Genomic DNA, 24,847 nt, shown 5'->3' with positions numbered 1-24,847 from the left:
TTCTTCTTATGGTCCTCTTGTCCTCTATGATCTCCTTCATTCTTTACTTTTGTTTCTTCCATTTGTTGTTTCTCTTCTTCCTTCCATCACCCTTCCCCAATCTCCCAATTCTTCTTTTATAATTTCAATCTATTTTCCTGCTTGCCATATTTCTTTCCCTCGTTCCAGTTTTCATTTTAGCTATTTGTTCGTTTTATCTTTTCTTCTTGCTATCCTTCTTCCCATGCTTCATTTTATCTCTTTCCTTCTATCTTTGTTCCGTCCTTTCTCTTTCTTTCCTTATTTCTGTTTTTTTTTCTTTTGTGTTATTTTCCATCCTGCTTCCTCTCTGCTTTAGATGTTTCGCTCCTCATTTGCATTCTATTCTCCTTCCTTCTTTCACTTTTCTCACTCCATTTGCATCTCAGTTATTTTGTCTTTGCTATTTAAATAATTTCACCTTCTGTCTATCACCTTTTGGCTTCTTTGCCAACCTTAAGCCCTCATCCGAAAGCTTTATCGTGGTAATTATTCTTGCTGCACTGCTACCATAAAACAATGTATTTTTCTCCAGTGGCACCCCCTCTTAAGCTGATAAAGCGGGTGCTTCACTTCGCCCTTGGATAGCAGAAAGGGGAAAGGGGTGGCAGAGAAGGTTCATAGTAGAAGCAATTAGGACTGTTGGGGACAGGGTGGTCTACAAGAAAATGCTAAACCTTCATCAGATACAGCATTAATTGCTTGACCACTCCTTCCCTTGCCCCCCCGCCACCCCATACTTCCAGCTTTACCCTTGCATGCCAGCCATATTCCTTAAGATATCAAACTACAAAATACTAATACTGCATCCGGTGAGATAGCAGTATTTGGGGATTGCTACCTTAAGCAGAAGGGTCTTTGCTCATTCCATTTGCTTTTGATTAAGAAAACACCAGATAAACTTCTATCAAAACATTTGAACAAGAAATGGCAAAAGACTAAAACGGTTATATAACCATGGCACACTACACTGACATAAACGCCCAACTACAACAGAAAATTGGTTCTTGAACTTTTTCTTTCCACAAGCCACATGAGAGCTTTCAAGACGTTCCTGGCCAACTACCTCTAAGCAACGTTCAAGGAAGATGGACAGAAATTTCATGACCGAAACAAGTGTGCATCTACTACAACTCTTTGTTTCACTTAGCCCTATTTACTTGCAGTTAAAGGAGGCCCTCGCAACAGTCCATCAAACAACACCATCACTGCAGCAATGCAAGACCACTGTGTCACTTCTTCATAGGTTGCTCTTCAGAAAAGGCATTGGATCGGTTACTAATTGCATACATTTTGTCCCTAAACATGCAAAGAAAAAGTGTGAATGGGTCGACAAAGTCACGCTAAAAGATACCTATAATACTCTCCAGCACCACAAGACAAATAACACAGTTAGTAGGGAAGAAAGCCACAACATTAACACAAGACACAGAGGCCCACATTTTGACAATGACAATAAGTGCTGCCTACCGCCGCAGCGACGGCTGACAAAAGACAGTCGCCAAGGCCAACGGCTGTCTGCCAAATACTGACCACAGCCAGATTTCCGCCACATGAAGGGCGGAAATCCGGCTGTGGCCTTGCTGGGGGGCAGCATTAAGGTGGCACTGCTACCACCAACAGAGCCACACCAGTAGACCGCCGCCAGCCGTATCATGAAAAATAATATGGCCTGGCGGCGTTCTGCTGGCGGCAGCAGTGCCCCGTCCCATCCCCTGCCAGAAGACCCCCTGCATCCAGGTAAGCTGGGTTTCTGACAGGGGAGGGGGAAGTGGGTGGGGGGTGCAGTGTGAGTGTGTGTGTGAGGGTGTGCATGAATGTTTGAGTGTGTGCGTGAATGTATGTGTAGTGTTGTGTGCATGCAAGTATGCATGTGTGAGAATGCGTGTATGAATGGATATGAGAATGAGTGCATGTTAGTGTGAATGAGGTATGGATGTGTGCATGAATGAATAGATGCATGCGTGTATGAATGCATGTATGCCTGTGTGAGTGTGTATGTGTGGTGCATGTGGGGGGTGTCTGGGGAGTGTTTGGGGGTGAGGGGGCTTCCTATCAGTGACAGGGAAGGAATTCCCTGTCACTGATAGGGCCTATCGCCATGGTTTTCAAGGTGTTACGAACGCCATGGAAACCATGGCGGTAGGCAGGGTCAAAATGCCTGAGGCAGTACAATAGCGCACGCCGGGCTGGAGATTGTTATGCGGCTGCTAAGGCCATGGAGGTCGGAGTGGTAAATTGGCGGGTTGGCTTCAGCCAACCCGCCAATGTCATAATGTGGCAGTATGTACCAGCAGCCTGTTGGCAGTACTACTTCCACAATTCTCACCGACTGCTGGGGTCATGACGACCCCCAGAGTCACTTACTACACACTGCTATCAACCCAGGCGTGCATCAACCCAGGCGTGGCAACATCTGAAGTACAAATTGCACCTTTACATGAATGTGATGTAAAAGGACCACCAATGCAAGTCAACCCAAGGAAAACATTAGTGAATAGCACTACTCTGGCTCCTGTGTACAGCGCAGATGCAACTGAATGCCAGTGAAACTCTCTCAGGTGGACACTAGAAAAGGCAATGTGGTCGATGAGGAGTGTAGACACTCAAATTACATGCTTTTCACAAAAGCATTAAAACCACTGGCTCTTGCTACCCCAATTATCACATACACAACAGGTCCAGACATTTGCATTGTATAGTAAACCCAAATACATGTTACAGATCACACAATCGCTGAATTACCCCTCTTACCTTATTTGTAATACATGATTCAAAGACTTAAGGGGTTATTACAACTTTGGAGGAGTGTTAATCTGTCCCAAATGTGACGGATATACCACCAGCCGTATTACGAGTTCCATAGGATATAATGGACTCGTAATACGGCTGGTGGTATATCCGTCACTTTACCGTCACTTTTGGGACAGATTAACACCTCTTCCAAAGTTGTAATAACCCCCTTAATCTTAAGAAGTAGAAGAAAAACTCAAACACATGGCCATCATTAAACAAGGGAGTTAAGAGAAAATCAAGCTTTTTAATGTTTTCCGTTCTCTATTTTTGCAGGAATATCAATTAAATCGAGCAAATAGCTGAATTGTGAAGCAGTGTTTCTAGGTCGGTGCGTGAACCGATGACCCATCTCAGCTTTGTCATCAAGGGTGATTTTGTACAGATGCTAAGCCTATGAGGAGGTTCTTAAAGTACTGTGACACGTAGTCCAATTTCGTAAAAACAGAACAACAGTGGAAAAGATTAAAGACAGTCCGCCGTGGCAGAAATGGAAACCAACCTGGAGGCAACAAAACTAGATAATGTGCGCCCGAAGTAAGCACTTGTACATAAAAGCCTTCATTATGCTGATGGTTGGCCGCCGTGGCGTCAGGGCAGGCCTTTCACTGGTAAATTATACACCAGGGGATGAGCCGAAAATGACACCTTGCTATTTCTACGAAAAACAGCAAGAGTGTGAAAGGAACTTCGTCTAGACAAAATCCTAAACTCCTCTGAAAAGCACAGAGTGAAGCAGATGTGCAGGAGACACTGGAAATGAATGGAATGTCAGTCTGCTGGTCGCTGAAATAACGTACTCAGGGCCTCATTCAGACTTTGGCGGTAATTAAACTTCCTCTGATTTCTAGTAAGTGCTGTATTCAGGAGACATAACCAGAGGAAGAGCCTCCTATGCTATCCCTGCGTTTAGTAGTGCTTCCCAAAAAGGATCGTTTTCTATTCATCACAGCCCAATACCAAGTCAGTAGGCCCCAGCACTGGGACTGTTCAGGTGCTCAATGCAGCCTACTTCAGGCCCTTTCTTTTAGAATAAATCAGGCTTCGCCTTTATAGAAAGAAGCATCTGCAGCCCGGACATCTTCCCCTCACATTACAGACCCACTGTGTCAGCAACATCTTTCTTCCATCCACCATCAATTCAGCTATTACCAATAGTCACCTCATTTCACCACGGAAACCCTGCCGGTTGTCAATGGAACTCAACAGCTGGATTCAGCAGCAGGCTCCCCAAAGACAACAAATATTAAAACATTCCTGTTACAAGTAATCTGAGTGGGATTCCAGTGGGGCCTCAACGCCTCAAGCTTCACACCCTCCACATCTGTCCACTTACTCTCTAGTACCCTGCCTATTACCCAAGAACTGCTCAGCTTCAAGAGAGTCTGAAAGTGTGCTGGACTTTGATCTCTTGTAAGGGGGTGCAAAGATCTATGAAACCAAGCCCACCAAAGAACGCAGGAGTGAGTGATCAACACCACGCTATTTTTGGGATACCTAAAAAAAACTGATGACAAACTCACACCAGCTCATTAGGATAAAAATGATGCTAGAAGCAATGCCCCAGTAGAAGCGGCATATGAATGCACTTATCCTCACTCACACTCATGTTTGCATAAGAAGACTAAACGTACAAGACTTTATGTACCTCTCTGAAGCTCACACAAGATGCCCAACTCTTGTCTCATAGCCCATACACACCATGCATGCATGCTCTAGCCAGCAGTGAAACGGACACAGTTGAGAGCTTTGTAGCCATCGAAGTGGCATTAGTGTCCTATGAAAATATAAAGTACAACTATGTTTCCTTAAGTAGAACTGGGCACAGTCAGAACTAAAGCCAAGCAAATGTGCTTGATCCACAGTAGCCACAGAAGTATGCTGCGGGACACAGAATTCTAAGTACTCAGCCCTGTGCATTCCGCTTCACCTTTCCCTGCTTGAAACATCTGCTGCCCCACTATCACTCTCTGGACTGCACTTCCCGCATCCACTGCAGTAAAACTCCAAGGGTACATATGGTGCCCAATTTCTTGGACTACTAATCTTGCATTGCTGGCTATGTGGAGATTACTTTGTTGGTAGCAGAATCGTTTCATATTCTGAGGTGCAGGTTATACTCATGGAAACGTGAAATCGTGAGAGGTGTTTAAAACCATTAACGTCTCCGAATCCACGCAGCTGCGTTTTGCACTAACTGAAGCTTCTTCACCAGTTCTAGTGTCAGGCCTGGAAAGACAGCATTAATATAGTCCGAACATGCTGAGATAAAAGCATACACATGTCAATAACTACTTGGCCAGCATCTACGGGCATAAGCCTTATATTACCACAGCTAGTTCTTTCCTGTGCACTTAAAAACCAGGCCTCAGAATAAGTATAATTTAAAAAACAAAAATAAATGAATCTGCTATTTAGGTCTGGCATGCACTGCGAGACGTATTGTTTACAGTTCAGTGGGCTTACAACACACCCACAGCATACCATTAGTTGTTTTTGTTGTCACTCTTATTTGCAATCTTTCAAATGCTTAGCTCCAATAGGCTTTCCTTCGTTTCTTAGGATAGCTCTTCCCTGGAGCATAGACCAAGTACATATGTTCTTTCTCGTCTTCTTACAACACATTTTATGGGTTTTGGTATTATTCCTGGACGTGCAATGCATTTTTCTACTTGTAATATTGACATACAGCTTATTTAAGTTGCTTTCACCCTACCTGCCTTCCATACTGACACTACTTACACCCACAACTGTACTACTCTACGCCACTCCCTTCCACACCTCTCCACACACACTATCACTCTGCTCTTTGCCACTCTACGGTACACTACTACCAGCACTTTAAATGGGAAAAAAGAAGTGCCAGTACTCACCAAATTTATTGCGGTGGACCTTGAGCGCTTGTCTGGGGTGCAAGGCTGCAAGGCAGGCATTTAACAAAACCAGCATTCTCTTGGCGTCTTTCAGAGGGTGGTGATCCTTGAGCCAAGTAATGCATTTTACGGCAACATTTTCACACAAATTTGGGGAAAAAATGCTACCTTTTGAAAGTGCACCGTAGCACAACAAAAAGTTAAAGAGCGTTGCAGTGAGGACGCAGTTTCATGGATGACTGTAAACTTGTCACCACAAGACCCACATTATAATCCCAGTTGCCTAACTACACCGACTTACTGTATATTTAGCCATATTTAGCAAAATGAGCTTTTCTCATAGTCTGCCCGTTCCATATTCAACCCCACTTGACACTGGCACTGAGGAGACTTCATGTGGCACATTAGCACCTCGGGCCTTTGGACTATGGCCTTCTGCATCATTGGGCTGTTTAGATAATGCAGCACAAGATGAAGAGTCCCATTCGGAGATCTACGTGATCGAGCATTCAGCCTTTGATCGGCCTCAGCCTGATAAATTATTTACCAGCATTTTGATTAATGGTAACTTTTACTAATGTATTGATGGGTTTAAAGATATCACATATTCTGCACAAAATGCTATGCAGAAGGAATGTTGTCCATGCTCTGGAAATGGAGGTGCTTACACCACTGATAGTACACTGAAATATATCGCCAATTATGTATTTGCATTTCATAGCGCTATGTTTCTCTTATATAGAAAACATGCTCCTAATTTACACTATGAAGGATATGTGACCACCAACGTGTATTAAAATAGTACGGATTTTCAGTGCTCTAATGAGCAACACATTTTTCTACAAGCAATCCTAATGATAAGGACTTAATCAGATTGGAAAATTGAAGGCTAAAGCTGTCCTTTCAGGATTTTAACCCAGTAACTGAAAGCAGATCTCCGCAGCAGGTGCACAAACCATCTGAGATTTCTTGCTAGCAATAATGGAAAGTGAACACCCAATCCTGCTCACTCTTGAACCATGCAGGTTAACAGTCTCTCACATACGAAAAGCTTTAAAAACCAAAGTGCCCCCTCCTTAGATCCCTGACACCTCCTATCTGCAAAGCAGTGCTTAAAAAAAAGACATGTGAAGGGTGACAGGGAGTTACACCGCAGGGGCGCCTTGGCCTTCTGAAATGGAGCTTGAGGGAGTAACTTCCTGCTTGTCTCCTCCGAATCTGTCACTACATGTGGGCCTGAAACAGCACGGATTCAGAAATACTCAGATGGGCACATGCAGCAACATTCAATACTTTATTTTTAGGGTCGAGCCTGCGTTGCATGCGAGACGCTTTAGGGTTTAGAAAGGGCTCGGGGCCATGTCGACGTCACGTAAGTGTTTTTCATTGGTTCGTGGGCTTGCCTATTAAAATATGCTTTCTTTCATTAGTTGAAGGCATACATACGTCATGCCTTTTCTGGTGGCTAGCCCTCCTAGAGCGCATCGACCAAGTACAGAAAACATGCGAGGCTCGCTGTTTTCTGTCCGGCTCGTGGACTACTTTTTCTCTATTTTACTAGCGCGATTTCGCTTGGCATAAGTCGGGCGCTTTACACAGTTAATTGCACATTTTCGGGTTAGGTACATAAATGCGCTTTTGCCAATAGGTGAAAAGTCGGGTTAGGAGTTTAGAACGCTATCAGCTCTAACATGAGCAAACGCGAGACCCGTTGCATTGCAAATGCTTGTTTATTCATGCATTTGGGGTCTCGTTTATGTCTGCAGAGCCCAGCTCACTGCCCTTCTGACTCGCCCTGGCCACAGAATACTAAGAACACACACAAAAACCAAATGTACATAATGGTAGCAGTAGTGTGCGGCCATGTAAATCGTCCTTATGTCCTTTGGCTAAGTTAAGCGCATATGTGCAGAGCATACTTAGTATTTTTTCCAAGTTTTATATAGTGCAAAATTGGACTGAGGGCATAAAAGTGCTTTAAATTAGGTTTTACATGACCGCATACTTTTTTGTTTTTGTGTCACAGGGAGATTAAGTGATTTGCCCAAAATCACAGTATGTTGAACAGGGGCCCAGATTTGAAATCCCGGTGCCATAAAAACAAAAAAATGTGCTTTCATATACAATATCTTCTGTAAGGCACTCGGCGCTCTGACAGTCAATGGCGAGCAATCTACAGGCAAGCGTATTGCAGCGCTGGGTTTCTGCTGCAGCCTTACATTCTGACAGCGCACCAGTTCCAGTGTCGGGAGCTCTATCCACAAATGCCACATCTCCATATTAAGAAGTTTGGGGGCTCTGGGACAAACTTATTTTGGGGTCCCCTGTTCAAAGCTGCTTTGACCCAGTGATCCAATACGAGCTCTTGCACAGCGTCTTTGCCAAGTTGTCTGACAGTACACAGGCACATCCGTCCAAACTCGAAATGTGTTTCCATCGAATATTCCGGGTTAGTGACGCGCGTTTCTAATACTTTAACACAGTAGCATCTCACTAATATTACTGCCAATGATCTCTGTGACAGTCTCCCATTCTCTTATGTGAGGTCCTGCTTTAATCTAAAAAACTTTTTTATGGATGTTGAATGAAATAAAACACAACATTACTCTTCAAAATGTCCTTAGCAGACATTCACACATCACCCACATTAAAAAATAAATTAAAGGAAAATGGTATTTAAAACAATCTGTTTAGGAATCATTCAAGGTCATCTGGGCAAGTCTCTCTGCAGAACAGAGCTGGCTGTATCAGGGGGCCACATGAAAGGCTGAGGCCCTGGCCCAGTGCCCACTTTGCCCATGCCTTAAAAAGTCTCTGGCTGTAAGAATGTACGGCTGCAGCAGCAAGCCAGAGCTGCAATATGCTCGCCATTGGCTGTCAGTGACTCACATATATGCTCCGTTCAGAGCTTGACCCCCGCTGTCTCTAGGAGTACCAGAACTCTACTAGAGCAAGGAGAAGCTCCAGTACTCAGGGGAAGTACACTGAGAAGTGCTGGTACTCAGTACTGGTGAGTACTGGCCCATTTAAAGCATTGACCACTACGCTGACTCGCCATACTACTTCACACCACACCACAATACTCCACTCGCCTCTATGCCACACCACTAACTTTTAGTCATGCGGCGCATCAGCCACACTGCTGAACAACATGGCTAAAAAGCATTGGCAAAGCCAATAGCTCTCACATAGGCGAGGCCAGTTGGCTTTCCCTATGCTTGTTTTTTCCTAGTCACCTCTTTTCTGGGATTTAGCCTGGCTATTTTCTTCTCAGTGAAATCTACAATGTTTACCAGCAAGATCTTTAAAAAATAAAAAATAAAAGAAGCGGTGTGATTGGCAAGAACTGGCTACAGCACGCTGCATTTACAATTTGAAAGCACCAGGATGGTGTGAGCACACTATTACAGTTACCTATTACAATTACAGCACAGCAGCACCAAGATTTGATCTTGTTGTTACAGCAGGCAGAATTCATTGTGGGACTTATCTAAGCTCAGAACAGGCTGCCACCAACGATTCTATTTATTTATTTATATCATTTCTACAGTGCTCCTAGACCCTCAAGCAATAGGGTGCTTCATATAAAGCATAACGTTTAGCCTACATTGGAATAAGAATCAAGTAACAGAATCAAATAGGTTGCAATCAGGGAAAATCGAGAATAACCACTAAAATTGTCCACGCTTGACGAGACTGGGTTGACAGTTTCGGGCTGGGGATTCTAGATTAGGGATTGGCTCAAGAGGTGGGCTCTTAGGTGTGTTCTGATGGTGCTGAGCAAGGCAGGTTTCATCAATTCGGGAGACTTCTGTTCTATAAAAGGATTGCCTCGCTCTGCGCCATGAAGGATTTGAAGTTAGGTATTTCTAGTAGTGACCGTGTTTCTTAGGCCTTTTTCGACACCTATGAAGTTTGGTAGGTTGGACTATCCTCAAATGAAACAGTTGTGGCGTCATCTGTTGGGAAAATGTTTACTCAAGCAACTATTTACATTTTGCTTGCTGGGTGTAATCCGATTTGGCTACTTGATTGCTACAAGCCACTGAAAAGTTATCTGCAAAGATTCAATGTTGTCAAAGCAAACATTCGAGTCAAGGAAGCACTGATCTCTCTCCGCTGCGGTCTGCTTCTCGGAGGGGATACAGTGTGTACCACCAAAGAAGCCTATGCATTGATTACATGTCTAAATAGAATCATGTCTCCAACCACTGAGGGAAAAACAGTGGTAGGTGCATTTTAAGAGCTGGGGGGGGCAGGATTCTGGGCATTTTCTCCATCAGGACTTAAATTGCATTTTCGTGCACAGGCTGTACAGCAAGGATGTAACACAATCACACTGCAGCTCTCAAGCCCCAGGAAGCTCCTAGAGGCCATGTTAGGGCGATGTGAACCCTATCAAACAATGACCCTTGCATCACAGTCTTCTCTTTCCTCTCCTCTAGTTTCCGGCTTTCCTTCTAGACCGGGGGCTCTTGCGGCTCTCTTGACCTTTACATGCGGCCCCCGTGGTGAACAGCAGTATGGGCTGCTGTTTACTTGCTGAGCATTAATATTCAGAAAAACAATGTTAAATATGTTACATACACAGGCAAGCATTTATTTGTAGGTTAGCTGAAGTTATAAAGTCACTGAGAAAGCGCCCTGCACCATTTAACTTTAGGAACACCTTTATTTTTAATGACATCTGTGAAAATAGGATTACTTTTCTTCAAAATTCAAAAAAGCGTATTTCATTAACATGCAGAAGCGTTTTACCAAACCTTGCATTGAGAGGTATTTTTTAAGTGATAGTTTTCAGACATGAATTTAGAAACATTCATGCTTCCCCACCCCACCCCACCCAGACAACAATGCCAATAGTGAACTAAAAGGAAAATCACGTGTTATTTGCACCCTCTGGTAGTCTAGGTTGCTAAAATATGTGGACAATATTATAATCAAACATAGGAGAAGGTTTTGCACAGCACACATTCTGAGCTCATGCATTTCAAGGTCCTCTTATTTACCCTAATGAAGAAAAAGGAGACAAAGGGGGAACAATCGCCAGGATCACAAAGTTTGGTCAATGGAAAAGCTGCGATTGATCCCAAATTTTCTGGTTTTACATTGTGAAATTCAGCAATTAGATGTATATGCTTTCCTTCCCATTCTGACCACCTTAAACAATTCCTGACCCACTCGAACCCATACTGCCAGCCCGCTGGCATCAGTGTGGCCCTCTGCAACAGTACAGTCCTTACTTCGTGGCCCCTGTGCAAGTGTTTGTGAGTACCTATGTCCTATATCTTCGGGTCTCGCAACATCTTTCGCTCGAAGCGCTTTGACGCGCCCTGAGGGCGACGTGCAAGCAACCAACCTGCGCTGTATCTGACACCGAAGAACTATTGTGGGAGGACCATGCTGCCTCCTAAAACAACTAGATGCCGGGAAAGGGAGTCCAGCCTGCATCCCTACCACCACCCCAACCTCGCAAAGCTGCAGCTAGTCTTGGGCCAGCGCCAGAGACTCACCTGCGCCAATCTCGGGGGGCAGAAGCCCCTGCAGCGCCATCAGGCGTCTCATCTTCTGATTGGAAATCTTCAGGTACTTGTTACAGTTGCACACCTGAGGGGGGAAAAGTAAGCCACGTGAGAAGGGAGCGGGACCTTTCCCAGGATAAAGAATGTGACTGTTGCGGTGGGGAAAACATGATAAAACAAACATCAACTGTGAAAGAAAAAGAACGATTCCCAGCACACCCCTCCCCGCGGGCCCATGTGCATCACCTCAAATGAGACCACCCGGATGGCCACGTTTACTTTCACAAATCACCCCGTCTGATCTCAAACGACAAACACGGGGAAGAGTTGTTTTAAAAGAATCAAACGAAAGGCGCGTCAGGAGCGTGAAGGTAGGTTTTCCCACCACAGAAGGCACATAGCAGGCTGCCCCGAGGGGGGCTGTGCAGCATAACTGGGGGAAGGCGGGCATTTGCCAGCACCGTCTACGAAAACGAACGGCTCTCTTCTGAGCACTAGATTACATGTTGTTTTCATTGCATACTGCGGGGCTGTTGGTTGGAACTGTGGGCTTTCAAGGCACCTGCTTGTGCTTTTACCCTAGGATAAAACCACTGATAAAAAGAGCTGCAGGAAAGTGGGCATGTCTTGTTGTTTGTCTAGGTGCACGGGATCTAAAGAAGATACGCGGTCTCGTTGTGGAAATAGTCAGTGGCGCATATGTGTACCTTAAATGCTCAATAAGTGCATCTCAATGTGCTATGTGCTTGGCATCACTACCAGGTGTTGTCATTTTCTGTGTGCACCGAAAGATAACTTAAGTTCACAAAAGGGCCATTTGCTATTCTCAATCCAACATCCTGGAGATTTTTAACATCGTAAGGTTAGATATTGGGTCAGTCAAATAATAAGGCTGCCCATTTGTAAAGTGGTCAAAGTTTCTCAACTTTTCCTGATACAAATGTTATCCCGTCCACTAGCTATGAAGCTGTGATGACATCCTGTGGCAGAGAATCCATGTAAGCTGACAGTGGACTGCTGGACTTACCCTGCAGTGCTCCTAGGGACAGGGAAGTGTACACTGCAAGCAGTTGTTAGCTGCCTAGTGGCAGTAGTCAGAAGGGTTTCTCGCTACCACAAAAGTATTATCCTGGAATTGTTAAGACTGTCGTGCATGTTAAGGACTACTAACACAGATGTCCAGTAATTTACCCAAAGCTAGAAATCTGCCCCAAACACAGCGGGAAAAACCAGTGGAGTATATTTCAGACTTTTGAAATGGCTGAGTGGTTTAGGCCCAATTTTGGGTAAAAGTGCCTGGCATTGTGTTGCTATTGTGATTTATAAAATCTAATTTCTTTACTCGCGTAGCTAGACTTTTAGTTTTTGCAACAGGAGATGTGTCAATCGTTTGGCAGGCATTATGTAATTTTCAAAGCAGAACTTGTTTTTGGCATAGGTTTACTGATCTTATAAAAGGGGGCTCCGATATAATGAGATCTACTTGCTTTCAATGAAAGGCCTCCAGGGCTACTATCAACTATTATCACCTTTACAATGGTAACCACATCAGATTAGATTAATGTAGCAAACACCCAATGGAGAATTACTTATGATGACTCAACAATGTTATAAAAAGATGTCATCTGATATGACTTCATAGGAGTAATGACATAATGGACATTGTAGCAAGTGCCCTCTATCAACAGGAAAATAACGTTAGCAATAACTCTCAACTCAGAATGAATTGTTATTAAAATATCAACATTAAATACATTTTGAAAATGCTATAATTTTGTAAACAAAATCCAAGCATGATAAATTGCAATTTTTTATTTGGGATAAGCGAATGAAATTCCTGCCAATAAGAGACTTTTTGGAATAAATACACTTCATCTTGAAATATGAGATTCATTCCTTCATGCAATGTGCTGTGGGTGGTGCTACCAAGATCTAGGCCCTCTGAATGGCATACTAGACTAGGATTCACATCCATGAGCTACTTACTGATAAACAGGCTCACAAGCAACACTCTGAAACCCCCTAATTGAGGTATACCTGGAGTTGCCAAATCTGTAATTTCTAGCGCTAAATGACTATTTTTCTGGGGGTGAGGAGGGGAAGTGCTCATTGCCATTTCATCTTTCTCTGTCACTGTCCTTACCTCTGATGCTTTAAAGCCATCCTTAGGAGGCAGACTAAGATTGTTTGGCACTTAAATAAAGCATCAAATATGCATTTTATTAGCTCTGATTCTCTTTCATTTTTGAATGCATATAGTGGTCATTGACTCCCAAAATCTATCTGTATTCTCGCCACGCAATGCATATCTATGAACAAACAGCACAACCACTGGAATCTGGAAGTCAAGGATGCTGACGATTGTTCTGCTCTACTTCAGACTGAGAGGAAAACAAAGTGAATGTAATACAAAGAATGCAGCACTCTTAGTCTGAGTAATTAATTTATTAAGGCACTTCTCAAGTTTCATACACAAAAAGAATAACGTGAGCTTTTATTTCAAATATAGCAACACGTGTAATTCTTAAAATAATCACAGCAGTAGAATAATAATGACTACTGAAACAGAGATAATGCAGAACTTCAACAATGAATATATTATAATATATATAGTGACTACGTATTCATGCATGCACACCGCGAAGCTAAAAAATAAGAATTAAAAATGCATCACCATGGGGCTTGACACCGACATCATCCCTTCGTCTGCCAACTTCAGGTCGTGGAACCATGACAACTGAGACAGAGGAAAACCACTACCCACAATGGGATTATCTTCTGAGCAAGGCCTCCCCTCTCAGAATGAGTTCCTTCTACCTGGATTGTCAAGCTTTCTCCCCTTATATGCTTTAAACAAACTGAGTAGGAGAATTCTAGAAAGCTCCCCTGCCATCAAGCAAGTTGTTGTTGAAACGCTGGCCGTTCCATCTCAGTATTAAAAAGAACACTCTAGAGGCAGGCCAAATCTTATGGTGTTTTTCCAAGACCGAGCTGTTCCCTGCTTTACCATAAACATTCTCAGACTGGTACATCTTATCATTACTACTCCCCCATGTTATGTGCCCCTCCTCAGTGAGAAAGAGCAAAAACACGTTGCACAAGTTTTGTGCTGAAAAATACCTGTGCCACCAATGTGACGGTGTGTGAAGCTAAGCTGGGCACAAAATCGAATCAGTGGACAATATGGAGCTGGTGGTTAAAAACAGATAGCATTACACCGATGAAGAAGATAAAGACTACTAGTGTGTATTGTGCTATATTATATTGGTATCTGTAAAGAATTTTGGTTCTTGTGGTGTGGCTCTATGGCGCTATATAGTCCTTGTCCAAATTAGGTGACAGCTAGAACTTGTGTGAATGGTTCTCTTATCTGATATGGTAGAAGCCACACTTGCATGCCTGCAGCCTTTTTTGATTTGGTACAAGTTAGCATTTACTTACACAGGTGTCTGCCTTATTTGTTGTGAACTAGTCTTTGCTTTCAGATCTGCTTGTCTGTTTTATGGAAGCCAGAACTGATTTGCCTTTTCATAGAGTGTGAAGCTGTATTATGTAGAAATATTGGGTATTGTGCATGAGGTCCTTAAATGTGCTCCCAGTAGTTAACGTGAGTTGACAGCACATATTTGTAGACCTGTGTCCTGAGGATTGACAAGACGAACATCATACCTTTTAGGTTTAATTGCAAGTGATTATTATTAACTAATCTGTCAATGGCAAAGCTAAATCTATGCAAGGATAAGAAACCATACTAAGTCCACCAAGCACCACCCTTGGTTTATTGAAATGAAACAGAACTCAATGTGGTACCAAATTCAGGACTTGGTAGCCAAAATTATCATCAAAGAAACCCAATCCTTTTTTGTAGTAAAGAATACACATATGAAATAACATCCATGTGGCTGTGTTGTAAACACCATTCACTAACAAAACGTAACTGCAAACCACAAAGTCACCATTCCGTATATTTAAATCTCTGGAGCGTTATTAGGGAAACCAAACCCATGCCATCAAAAGTACAGCTTCTGGTTTTATGGTATTTTTTTGACATTCCATTACTATTTTTTTTGCTAATATTATCTGTATATATCCCTCTTTATGCTGTGCTTAGAGTAAAAACTGAAGCTGCAGTGTGTATGCTGCCACATTTATTTATCCAACAAACGTTCACACGTTTGAATGTCTAATGGGTTTTAGCCATTTACAGTACAATACAAGGGTGTCAATTCACCAAAATGGCAGGGATATCGAAGTGACATCACATATCTTTTGACCATAATGAAATCACAGGAAGTGACATCATAAAACCCTTAGCCCTGATTTCTTTCCAGGAAGACAGACCTCTTCTAGGGCGTTTCTTCCCAACAAGAAATGTTTTAATAGAATGGGGTGAAATAGTGCATTTTAAAGCACAATTTTTACATAAATTTGCTAAAATGTCACAGGCGCTGAAAGGGCACTCATTAAATATTCAAATCCTTTCATGGTGTGCCAAGGCAACAAAACCTAATGTTCCCCAGGCGTTGATTACATTTTTTTCAAAATGTGGAATGGGTGTCCCATTTGTCAAAAATTACACCCACTGTGCCAGGGCAAGTATTTTGTTACGAGTACCCACGTATTCCATGGGTAGTCCCTTATATCAAAATGAGACAAAATATGCAACAGCCAGAATTTGCCGGGTGGTCCACCTTTATGCCACAAACTACTATCTTTGTGCTAGTACCAGCATCTTATCACTGGTGTCCCCATGCCAAAAATCTCCTCAAGCATATCAGTATTTTTCCACAGGTGCCCTATATGGCATCATTCACCTCTGGTGTGCTAGTGCAGTATTTTTCCACTGGTGCCCTTTATGCCAAGAATTAACCACAGTGTGCCAGTGCCAACATTTTGCAACAAGTTTCTGACGTGCTAAGAATTGCTGTAAGTATGCCAGTATTTTATCCTGAGTGTCTCTATAGGAAAATACTTACCTTCAGTGTGCCTGGAGGTTTCTCCATGTTTTTCCAACTTTGCATGTATGCTGCATTGTACAGCACACATACAAAGTGGAAAAATGCCTCAACGCATAGTTTTTGTACTGGAACGGTCACATTCCAGCACAATTCTTATGTTTCAGATAATTCTCACACCCTTGCACTGTGATGCAAGGCTGTGTGCATTGGCGAATGACTGTCAAAAGTACATCAGTGCATCAGGAGAGAAAAATTGTGCAATATCTTAGTAGATATGGTACTTTTTCTCTGTCCCATTGATGCGCAGAAACTTTGGTGCGGCTTTGCCTTGCATCAAACAATAGTAAATCTGGACCTCAATTCCACATCATCTCATACACTACCTGTCACTGATTTTCATTCACTTTCACACACACCTTCTTACACATAGAGAAACACACGTTCTCACACACATTCCATCTCATATTAACGCACTCTCACTCGCAAGCACACACACAACATACATTTGAACCATTTTTACTTACCCCAGCTGCCACCAAAGGTCCCACCCAGTTAAGAGTGCTCCATTTTTTATTACACTAATACTGAATAACAGAATATTATTCACTATTAGTATAGTGAATAATGGCACAAAACAAGGCATATGGTTCTGCCTCATTGTTCTTGGCACTGATTTTGCCACCTCTGAGGCCAAGGATATCAAAGGCAGTGCTAAGGGTTGCAAATGGCAAGCCAGAGGTCACAGCTTTGACCTCTGGGGACCTCTAAATGACTATATTACAGTCATTTGCACCGTAGAACATCTTAAACAGCTGTCCTGCTGAAATTATTTAAGCTTCATTAGGAAATAATTTTTCATTTGTTTAACTGCCCTATCTGTCAATCTGCACAGCTAATGATTTAGCACTCATGACTGACAATAGTGAGAATTGTCCAAAAGAAAACCTAATTTGTCTATTTTTCACAATGTAAAAATAAACACAGACCACAAAATAGATGGTTTTCTATCTGTATGTATCTGTCAAAATCAGTAAAAATGTAAAACTGGGAGCCTTAATCATAAGGATGGGCTGCAGGGAGAGCAAATGCCAAATCCAGGCTTTCAGTGAATACACTTTGAGAATAACAATTTTGCTACACTGAGCACTGGCTCTGGAACATGCCTCCAGCATATTATTCTTACAGAAAGAATAGGCCGTGTGGAAGCCTTGTAGATGCCTTACAGATCTTCTTGGTATGCTGGTGGAATGAGCATCAATACCCATCCCTGCATGTCAGGCAAGTTACCCCCCTTGATGGCAAGAAAAAACTCTAAAATCTCAAAAGCAGTATCTTGAACTAAATAAATAGACATAGATTAGGCAGTTTACTCAGCCATCCAGCATGGCAAAAACGTTTCTCACCAGGGAAACATAAGAACACATTCCTTCAGTAGCATCTTTTCTGGTGGATTCTCTATCACACACTATCACCAGACATTCCTTGCCTTTAAAATATTCCCCCAGGAGCCAGACTGGGTCCAGATGTAATTCAGAGGAGTGCTCCCATGCACCGCTTGGTAGTGTCGTGTGACTCCACATTGACTTTGCTTCGCCCTAGAAGGGGAGGAGCAGAGCCGCATATAAGCCCTACCCCATCATCCTATAGTCTATTTCTTGCTTGATTCTTTCTGCACCCCCCAACAGGGAGCATAAAATAATTGTCTGTACCAGTGTGTAGCGCACTAATTTCAGACCTCTATGTATGGGGAAAAGAGGGGCAAGCTGGTAGCCTAAGAAAGTGGTGGGGCGAGTGAAATGCCCCACTGCTCTGTAAAAATCTAAATTAAACAACCCCTCGATCCAAAAGTCAAAAACAACCAATCCCTCCCTCCAAAAGCCCAAATAAAAACCCCTCTGCCCAAAACCCCTAAAAAGACATAACTACCAACTTAGTCACTAAACTTACATGCATTACACATTCCTAACAAATAAAATAAAATTGTACTCACCCACGAGCTTCAAGTCCTCCTCAGTGTTCCTCTGCAGTGTGATGCACTAAGGATGATCCCCTAACCAATCCAGACTCTGCTCCATGCTGTTAACCAGCATGAGAGAAGTGCCTGGATTGTATGGAGCGGGTTGGCTGAAAGCTTTTTCAGGCATTGCAGGCCTTTGCTTGTTCACCACCCAGCTTTATATGACAGCTGGGTGAAGAGCTTCAAAGTGTGCATGTAATTTGGCTGGCGCAATACTGCCAGCCAAAGTGGCATGCGCACTTCGGAGCATACAGTCAAGCCATTGCTCCAGTCCTCTGCTGCCAATCAGCAGCAGAAGACATGCCCCTAATTCTCCATGCTCTGGAGCAGGCTGGCAGATGCGGCACTCCACGATGAAAAAGAAAATGACAGTGAAATCATTTGATTGCCATTTTATTTTTCATATTTAGTGCGGCTCACAGCAGCCAGGGAAACGATGCTCCCCGCCCTACTAAAGAAACCAGTGCTAGTTGAAAAGGGAACACTCTACAGAACAGGGAAGTGGGGGGGGGCAGTGAAGATCTGGGGTTAGACTCAGTGGCGATTTCTTCACTATGGTCCATCTTGCGGGCTCCACATCAGGTCACAAATGTGTCCCTGCGTCTGGTGACGATAGACTTTGTAGATGAACTGTGGTTATCTGCGACTTGTCTGACAGATCCACTTCCCTGGCCAGGCAGGAACTGGGGGAGACTGGTATTGTCTGCACCCCAATACTCTGGAGTAGGCTTGAAATTTCTTAAACTGGTAAGGAAACTGTTTGGCTGAGCCTGAAAGATCCAGAGACCGTGCTGTGCCTCTACTCTCTATAAAGCATTCTAAGGTAGAATACGCTTTTTTGCCTAAAAGGCATGAACCTTTGAAAAGTATATCCAAAAGGAAGGCCTGTACATCTACTGAGAAATCTATGGAATGCATCCATGAATGATGAAGGAACACCACACTATTACCAAACACTCGCCCTAGACGATCAGTAGTATCAAGGCCATCACTAATCACTTATTTGGCCACCTTGGTTGCTCTGAGCAAAGTAGGTATTAGATTCTTCAGAGCTCATCACCAAGGTTTCACTAGCCACGTCAAAGAGGGCATGCATATACTGGCCCAATAAAGAAATAGTATTGACTACCCTCAATGTGAGGCTAGTTGATGATAAAATTTGTTTTCCAAAAGCCTCAATCCTTTTCAACTTCCTGTCCAGGGGTCGTAGCAAATAAATTAGGATTCACCTTGCTGGTGGAAGCTGGACCACCATATTCTCTAGAGTAAGATGCTATGTAATTAAATCAGAGATGCCAAGAGCTGGTCTATTGCGTCTGGCCACCCGCTTATTCACCAGCAGGCAAGAAAAGATGTTAGACCAAGTGCCTATTAAGGTGTCCGTGAGGGCTCCATTGAATGGAAGCAAGTGCTCAGATGAGGCTGGTCTAGGCTGCAAAACTTCTGTGAGGATATCTGTGTTGACTTCAACAGAAAGCAATTGTAGGTTCAGACTCTCAGCTGCTCATTGAATTACCAGGGAAAAGGAGGTACTCTCCTAGGTTGGGGACATGAAAGGCAAATTCAACCCTGTATCAGGGTATATATCAGGCCCAATGGCCTCCTGTAAGTCCATGTAAAGGCTGTCATCATAGTGGGGGTGGGGCGTAAATCATGTGCATCCCGATTGGTGGGAATTCTTATCAGAGTTGGAACCCAAAGTTCAATGGAGTCTCTGACAGTGCCTCTATTGTAGGAGAACCATTGTGGAAAACGCAGGGAGTGTGAGGCCTGAATACACTGAAGATTTGGAGTGCGACTTTGGGTGGAGCCGACACCAGTCCAAGGTTGGACATTTGCACTGGTACCTGATTATCCTCCGTCAGCGTCAACATCAATGAATGAGGGACATAGGTGGCCTTGGAGCCAATGTGCAAGTCTGCACCTAATTCGGTGCTGAATCTGACACAGTTCCAAAGGGGTTCAAATAGCAAAGAAGAGATCCGCAGATGGGAACCCAACTGAAGGCATATTGCTGATTCTATTTTAAGGACCACACTGTAGAGGTCACATTGGCTGTTCCCACAAAGGAAGAAAGAACTCGTACAAGCAAGTCATTCTTCTACAACGAGCATTCCATTGTGTCTGCGCTGGGTGGAGATTAATCCCTTTACTGTCTGGTCCTCTGAATAGGGAGTCTGCTGCCCAAAGATCAGCGTGATCTTTGGGCAGCAGACTCTCTATTCAGAGGACCATGCTGTGGGTCACATTGGCTGTTCCCACAAAAGAAGAAAGGGCTCAGACTAGCGGTCTTCGTTCTACAATGAGCAATGCATAGTTTATTCAGAGGACTGCGGTGTGGGTCACATTGATTGTTCCCACAAAGGGAGAAGGAATTCATACTAGCGAGTCTTCATTCTACAATGAGCAGTCCATCATTTCTGCTCTTGGTGGGGATTAAACCCTCTACCTTCTGGTACTCTCAGGGGTCCCCTGAGTATGTACCTTACTTTTTTCACACATGGTATAATGTTGCATTGTGGTTTATACCTGTGTCACAACTGCTACATCCAAGGATGTCCTCCTATCTTCTTGTCCTATGAGATCCTGCATCTAATACAAGGTTGAAACGTTGTTGACACAACATACATAAACAAACCTAATTATCTTAACTCAGGAACAGGTTTAGGATTATCACATTTATGGACTTTTAAATTCATGGAGGTTTGTTATTTCGGAACACACCTTTTGTCTCTCACTACGTGTATTTCTTCATTCATTTTGTGTTATATGGTGGTTCTTCTTCACTAGGGACATGGCTCACCTCCTTGTTCTCTATGTGCCTATTGTTTCTGGTATAGAATAATATGATATTTGTATTTTGGAGGGATAGTCTCTGTATCTTAATGTTACCATTGATTGTTTACTGCTACTATTGCTGACAAAACTAACATTGTGATGAATAATGAAGCCAATGAAAATCATTGCTGATTACACGTTAGTTTTAGGAGGGGACATGGTTACCTTGCACGCTAAACTTTTCTTTTAAAATATATGAACGACCAACAATGTTAGGAGCTGAGCTCTGTGTCCACGTTCGAAGGTGAGGAAATAAAGGAACTGACATTGGCATGCAGGAGTGGTGCTTATATACAACTCCGCTACATCACTTCCAAGGAAAAACAGCCGACAGAGCAGCACGGCAAAACGTAGCTGCGTGCAGGAGCACTGCCATGAAAAACGTCTGGATCCAGTCTGGTGCCTGGGGGAATATTTTAAGGTGAAGAATCTGCAGTTAGAGGTATCCACCAGAACCACTATTACTTTTGAAGCGAATACTGTTAATGGCGGTCTGGTCTCCTGGGACCCAAGCAAATTCCCCACTATATTGTCATGGGATAATTTTCACTGCAATAAAGTAACTGCACCTAGCAATGCCCAGATCAGCCAGCCTTGCAAAACCATGTATGTATGGGCACACTCACTTATGGTGATCAACCAGCCTGCCAGCACTAAAGCTGATGTGCAAATACTTACCTGCTCTGAGGTTTTCCAATGCAGACCAGTAAACACACTTCAGAGTGACTGACAATGCAGGGCAAGCAAACCACTGGCTAATCACTATGCTTCTTCAAGCAAACTACATTGTGACTTGCTAGTGTGCTGAAAGCCTGGTCTGCCATCCACACTGCACATGTATGCCTTCCAAGGCCTGGAAAAATAGATGCCAGCAAGCTGCTACACAAGCTTTGGCTTAGACCTTTCAGCATCAGGTTGAAAAGGAGGAGACGAGGTACAGAAGGGGAAGGATATAGTGCTGGACAAATTAAGTCTGAAGCACGTAAAGAGATAACTCAGACAGGCAAGCATTCCTTTGAGGGCGGTGCTGGGGAGATTGAGGGAATTAGGTTTGAGTGTGCACATATATGTGCACTTGTCTGTGTGTTGTGCATTTATTTGTATTCAGTAGCTGCAACCTTCTGCCAACTGTTGGACTAAATCCACTGGTATTACGTTATTGGCAACCTCGGGCACATGTGGCAGCCATTACCAGCACATGAGTGGTGGTACCCACTCCCTCCTGTCATCTGGGCACCAAGATCTCCTGAGCCTTGGCATAACTGGCCCTCTATTTTTACATAGTGTGAGTGCTAAAGGAATCATTGAGCCTTGGATGAAGGTGGCACTCTTCGTGCCATATTTCATAGACCAGGTCAGAATTTTGAAATCTTGACTTTAATGTTCCTGCATGGACCTACGTACTCTAATCACATACCTTCCTCTTCCATGGTTATGGGCATTTTTTTCAATATAATACTCACTGACTGCTTAACAGTGTCCCCAACGTGTTAGAGCCCTGTCACTCGATGGCGCACACAGACGAGCACCCTGAAACTTAATGCACATCATGTGGCAGTATTACTTGTGACTAGTTATTGAACATGAGATGATGGCATTAGGCCAACCAAAACATTTATTTTCATTTACTTCTCATTAGTTTTGTGGGGAATTAGGTTTAATTACTCAAAAGTAAAAACCTGATATTTGAGAAAATGTGTTATTTTCGGACAATGTAAAACTGCCATTTGGGAACACGAGTACTTCTTTTTATGTAAAAATATATTTAATGTTGATTTTGAGTGCTACTTCAAGTTAAGCTGTGGTACATTAATTGCAGATCATATTTCCTAGATGCATGACCATGCGATATTCCTCTAGTCTGGGGGACAGCTCTGCTATTTACGGAGTGATATTGCAAGATCTATGTTATTTTAGACTTTCCCACTCAAGTATACCCCTAGCCACAAATAAAACAGAAAATGTATTTGGGAGAGGAAAAATGGGAAAATTAAACTAGGTTGAAGTTAGCAGTGAGGCTGTCCATGCCACCTTAACTGTCTTGTAAGACCTGTAGATTTGTTGACAACTTGTAAGGACATTTGACTGAAAATGCACCATTTTGCTGATGCCTCAACTCACAAACCCATCAAACAGAGCATGGGGAGATTGTTTCAAGTTTGCTCCTTGAAATGCAATCTAGCTGCCTGAGACCCTTCATTTTATTTAAAGGTTCTCCATCCACTGCTGAAAACCCCTTTTTCATATCATGAAAATACTGGATTTTTTTCAAGAGATGGGTTTCTGAGCCAGGTTACAGAAAATCTAAGACATCGTGACCCATTCTGTCAATGCTGTTCTAAGAACAGAATCAATCCAAGCCTCCAGATAGGGTTAGGCAGAGCTCGGTTCAATTTGGTGCTGTCCTTAAAAATATTTCCACATCTATGTTGAATTTACAACCTAGCCCTAAATATTGATCCAGAAACGTCGTTCATTACGTCAGAGGAAATAATGTGTAAAATATAATGTGTAAAAATGAAGCAAACTCCATACTCCCAAAGCTGTTATCCACTGTTAAGAAACATGTTTGATGCTATAAAAATACCACTTTCAATGTGTGCCCGACCTAAAAAAACAAAGTTTGTGGTCCTGCCTCTGGCTTTGGGTCCATTATGGTATATACTAAATTCTGCAGAAGCAGGAGGTACTACCTATCAACGGATGACAGGAAAAAATATGCTGCATACCCTGCTTCTTACCCTTCAATACATACTAGGAAATGTTTACAGCAACAATGGCGTGAGCCCTTCGCAAGAACACTGAGAAACCGGGATTCGCCTGGCACCTTTAATCACTACAGAGTGGGCTTGATACACGATGACCAAGGCACTTAACTAGCAGTGGTTCAATGTACGTCACAGGATACTGCGCAGCACCATATGAGCCCAGAGCTGCTTAAAAGGACCGGCATGCTTCCAAAGCTGAGGTACATGCCCACGAGGGAATGAAGGCGGCAGCAGCAGCATTTTCCAGACACATTCATCTAGTGGGTTTGCATTCATCTGCCCAATGCAATTTATAGGATGTATTTTGACGGAATAGTTGTAAACCGCAGCGGCCTGGGGAAGCCTTTTCCTGCTCTCTATCTGGACGGGCGTCCTGTTGGGTGGAAGCTCCACATTTAAGGTTCACCTCTTCTCACTCCACTGACAAGCCGTTAGACCTACAACGTTAGCCTAATTGTCACTCCTATCCCACCCCTCCGCCATCATGGGAAAGTCGCACATTCCCGTAATGCGTTTTTCTTTAACCTCTATTCTAAACCACTGCCGTGGGATGACTTTGATGCAGGTGGGTGCCGCGGGGCGGGGAGCGCTGGGTGAACGGAGATGCGGTTAGGATTGAAACCCAATTCATGGGAATTTCGCACACTTCCGAGCGATGACGCGACAGGTAGCGTGAGACTGTGCATTCACTCCTGGAAACCCCAGGGCCGCAGCAGGGTAAGGGCGGGCCCTCTCTTCGTCCCACATGCATCCTTCCCCGTCGACGCGGGAGGGGTGAGGAGCGCTCCGCGAGATGCGCAGGTGAGGAGAGACGTCGGCCCAGCCTGGAGGGCAGGGCCTGGGAACACCTCCAGCCTGTGCTCCGGCCAAGAAAGTATGTAAGCACGAGACTGGGCGCGCGGGGGACAATACGACGATACGCGGCGGAAGCAAATGAGACCCGAAGGGAAAAGGCATATCCTTTTGGGAAATCCTACACAGACAGTGCTTGAAATGGAGCGGTACTGACCTGTAGGGAGTACCTGCAATTCTTTACTCTGAAAGGGAGAGCAGCAGCACT

The 24,847-nt window shown here is 43.6% G+C and overlaps 1 protein-coding gene across 4 annotated transcripts in view; it reads right to left on the bottom strand.

Moving 5' to 3' along the window:
- EXD3 (exonuclease 3'-5' domain containing 3) overlaps positions 1-24,847 on the bottom strand; it is a 1,916,540-nt gene that overhangs the window by 73,614 nt on the left and 1,818,079 nt on the right. For all 4 annotated transcript variants that reach the window (XM_069241413.1, XM_069241412.1, XM_069241414.1 and 1 more), the window contains one exon: positions 11,198-11,291. In XM_069241413.1, coding sequence (XP_069097514.1) covers positions 11,198-11,291 — 94 coding nt within the window. The remainder of the gene's footprint in view (positions 1-11,197; positions 11,292-24,847) is intronic.

Source organism: Pleurodeles waltl, chromosome 6 (genome assembly GCF_031143425.1).
Source record: "Pleurodeles waltl isolate 20211129_DDA chromosome 6, aPleWal1.hap1.20221129, whole genome shotgun sequence".
NCBI lineage: Eukaryota > Metazoa > Chordata > Amphibia > Caudata > Salamandridae > Pleurodeles > Pleurodeles waltl.
Note: the sequence above shows the minus strand (reverse complement) of the source record. Positions and strands in the feature narration are given on the sequence as shown.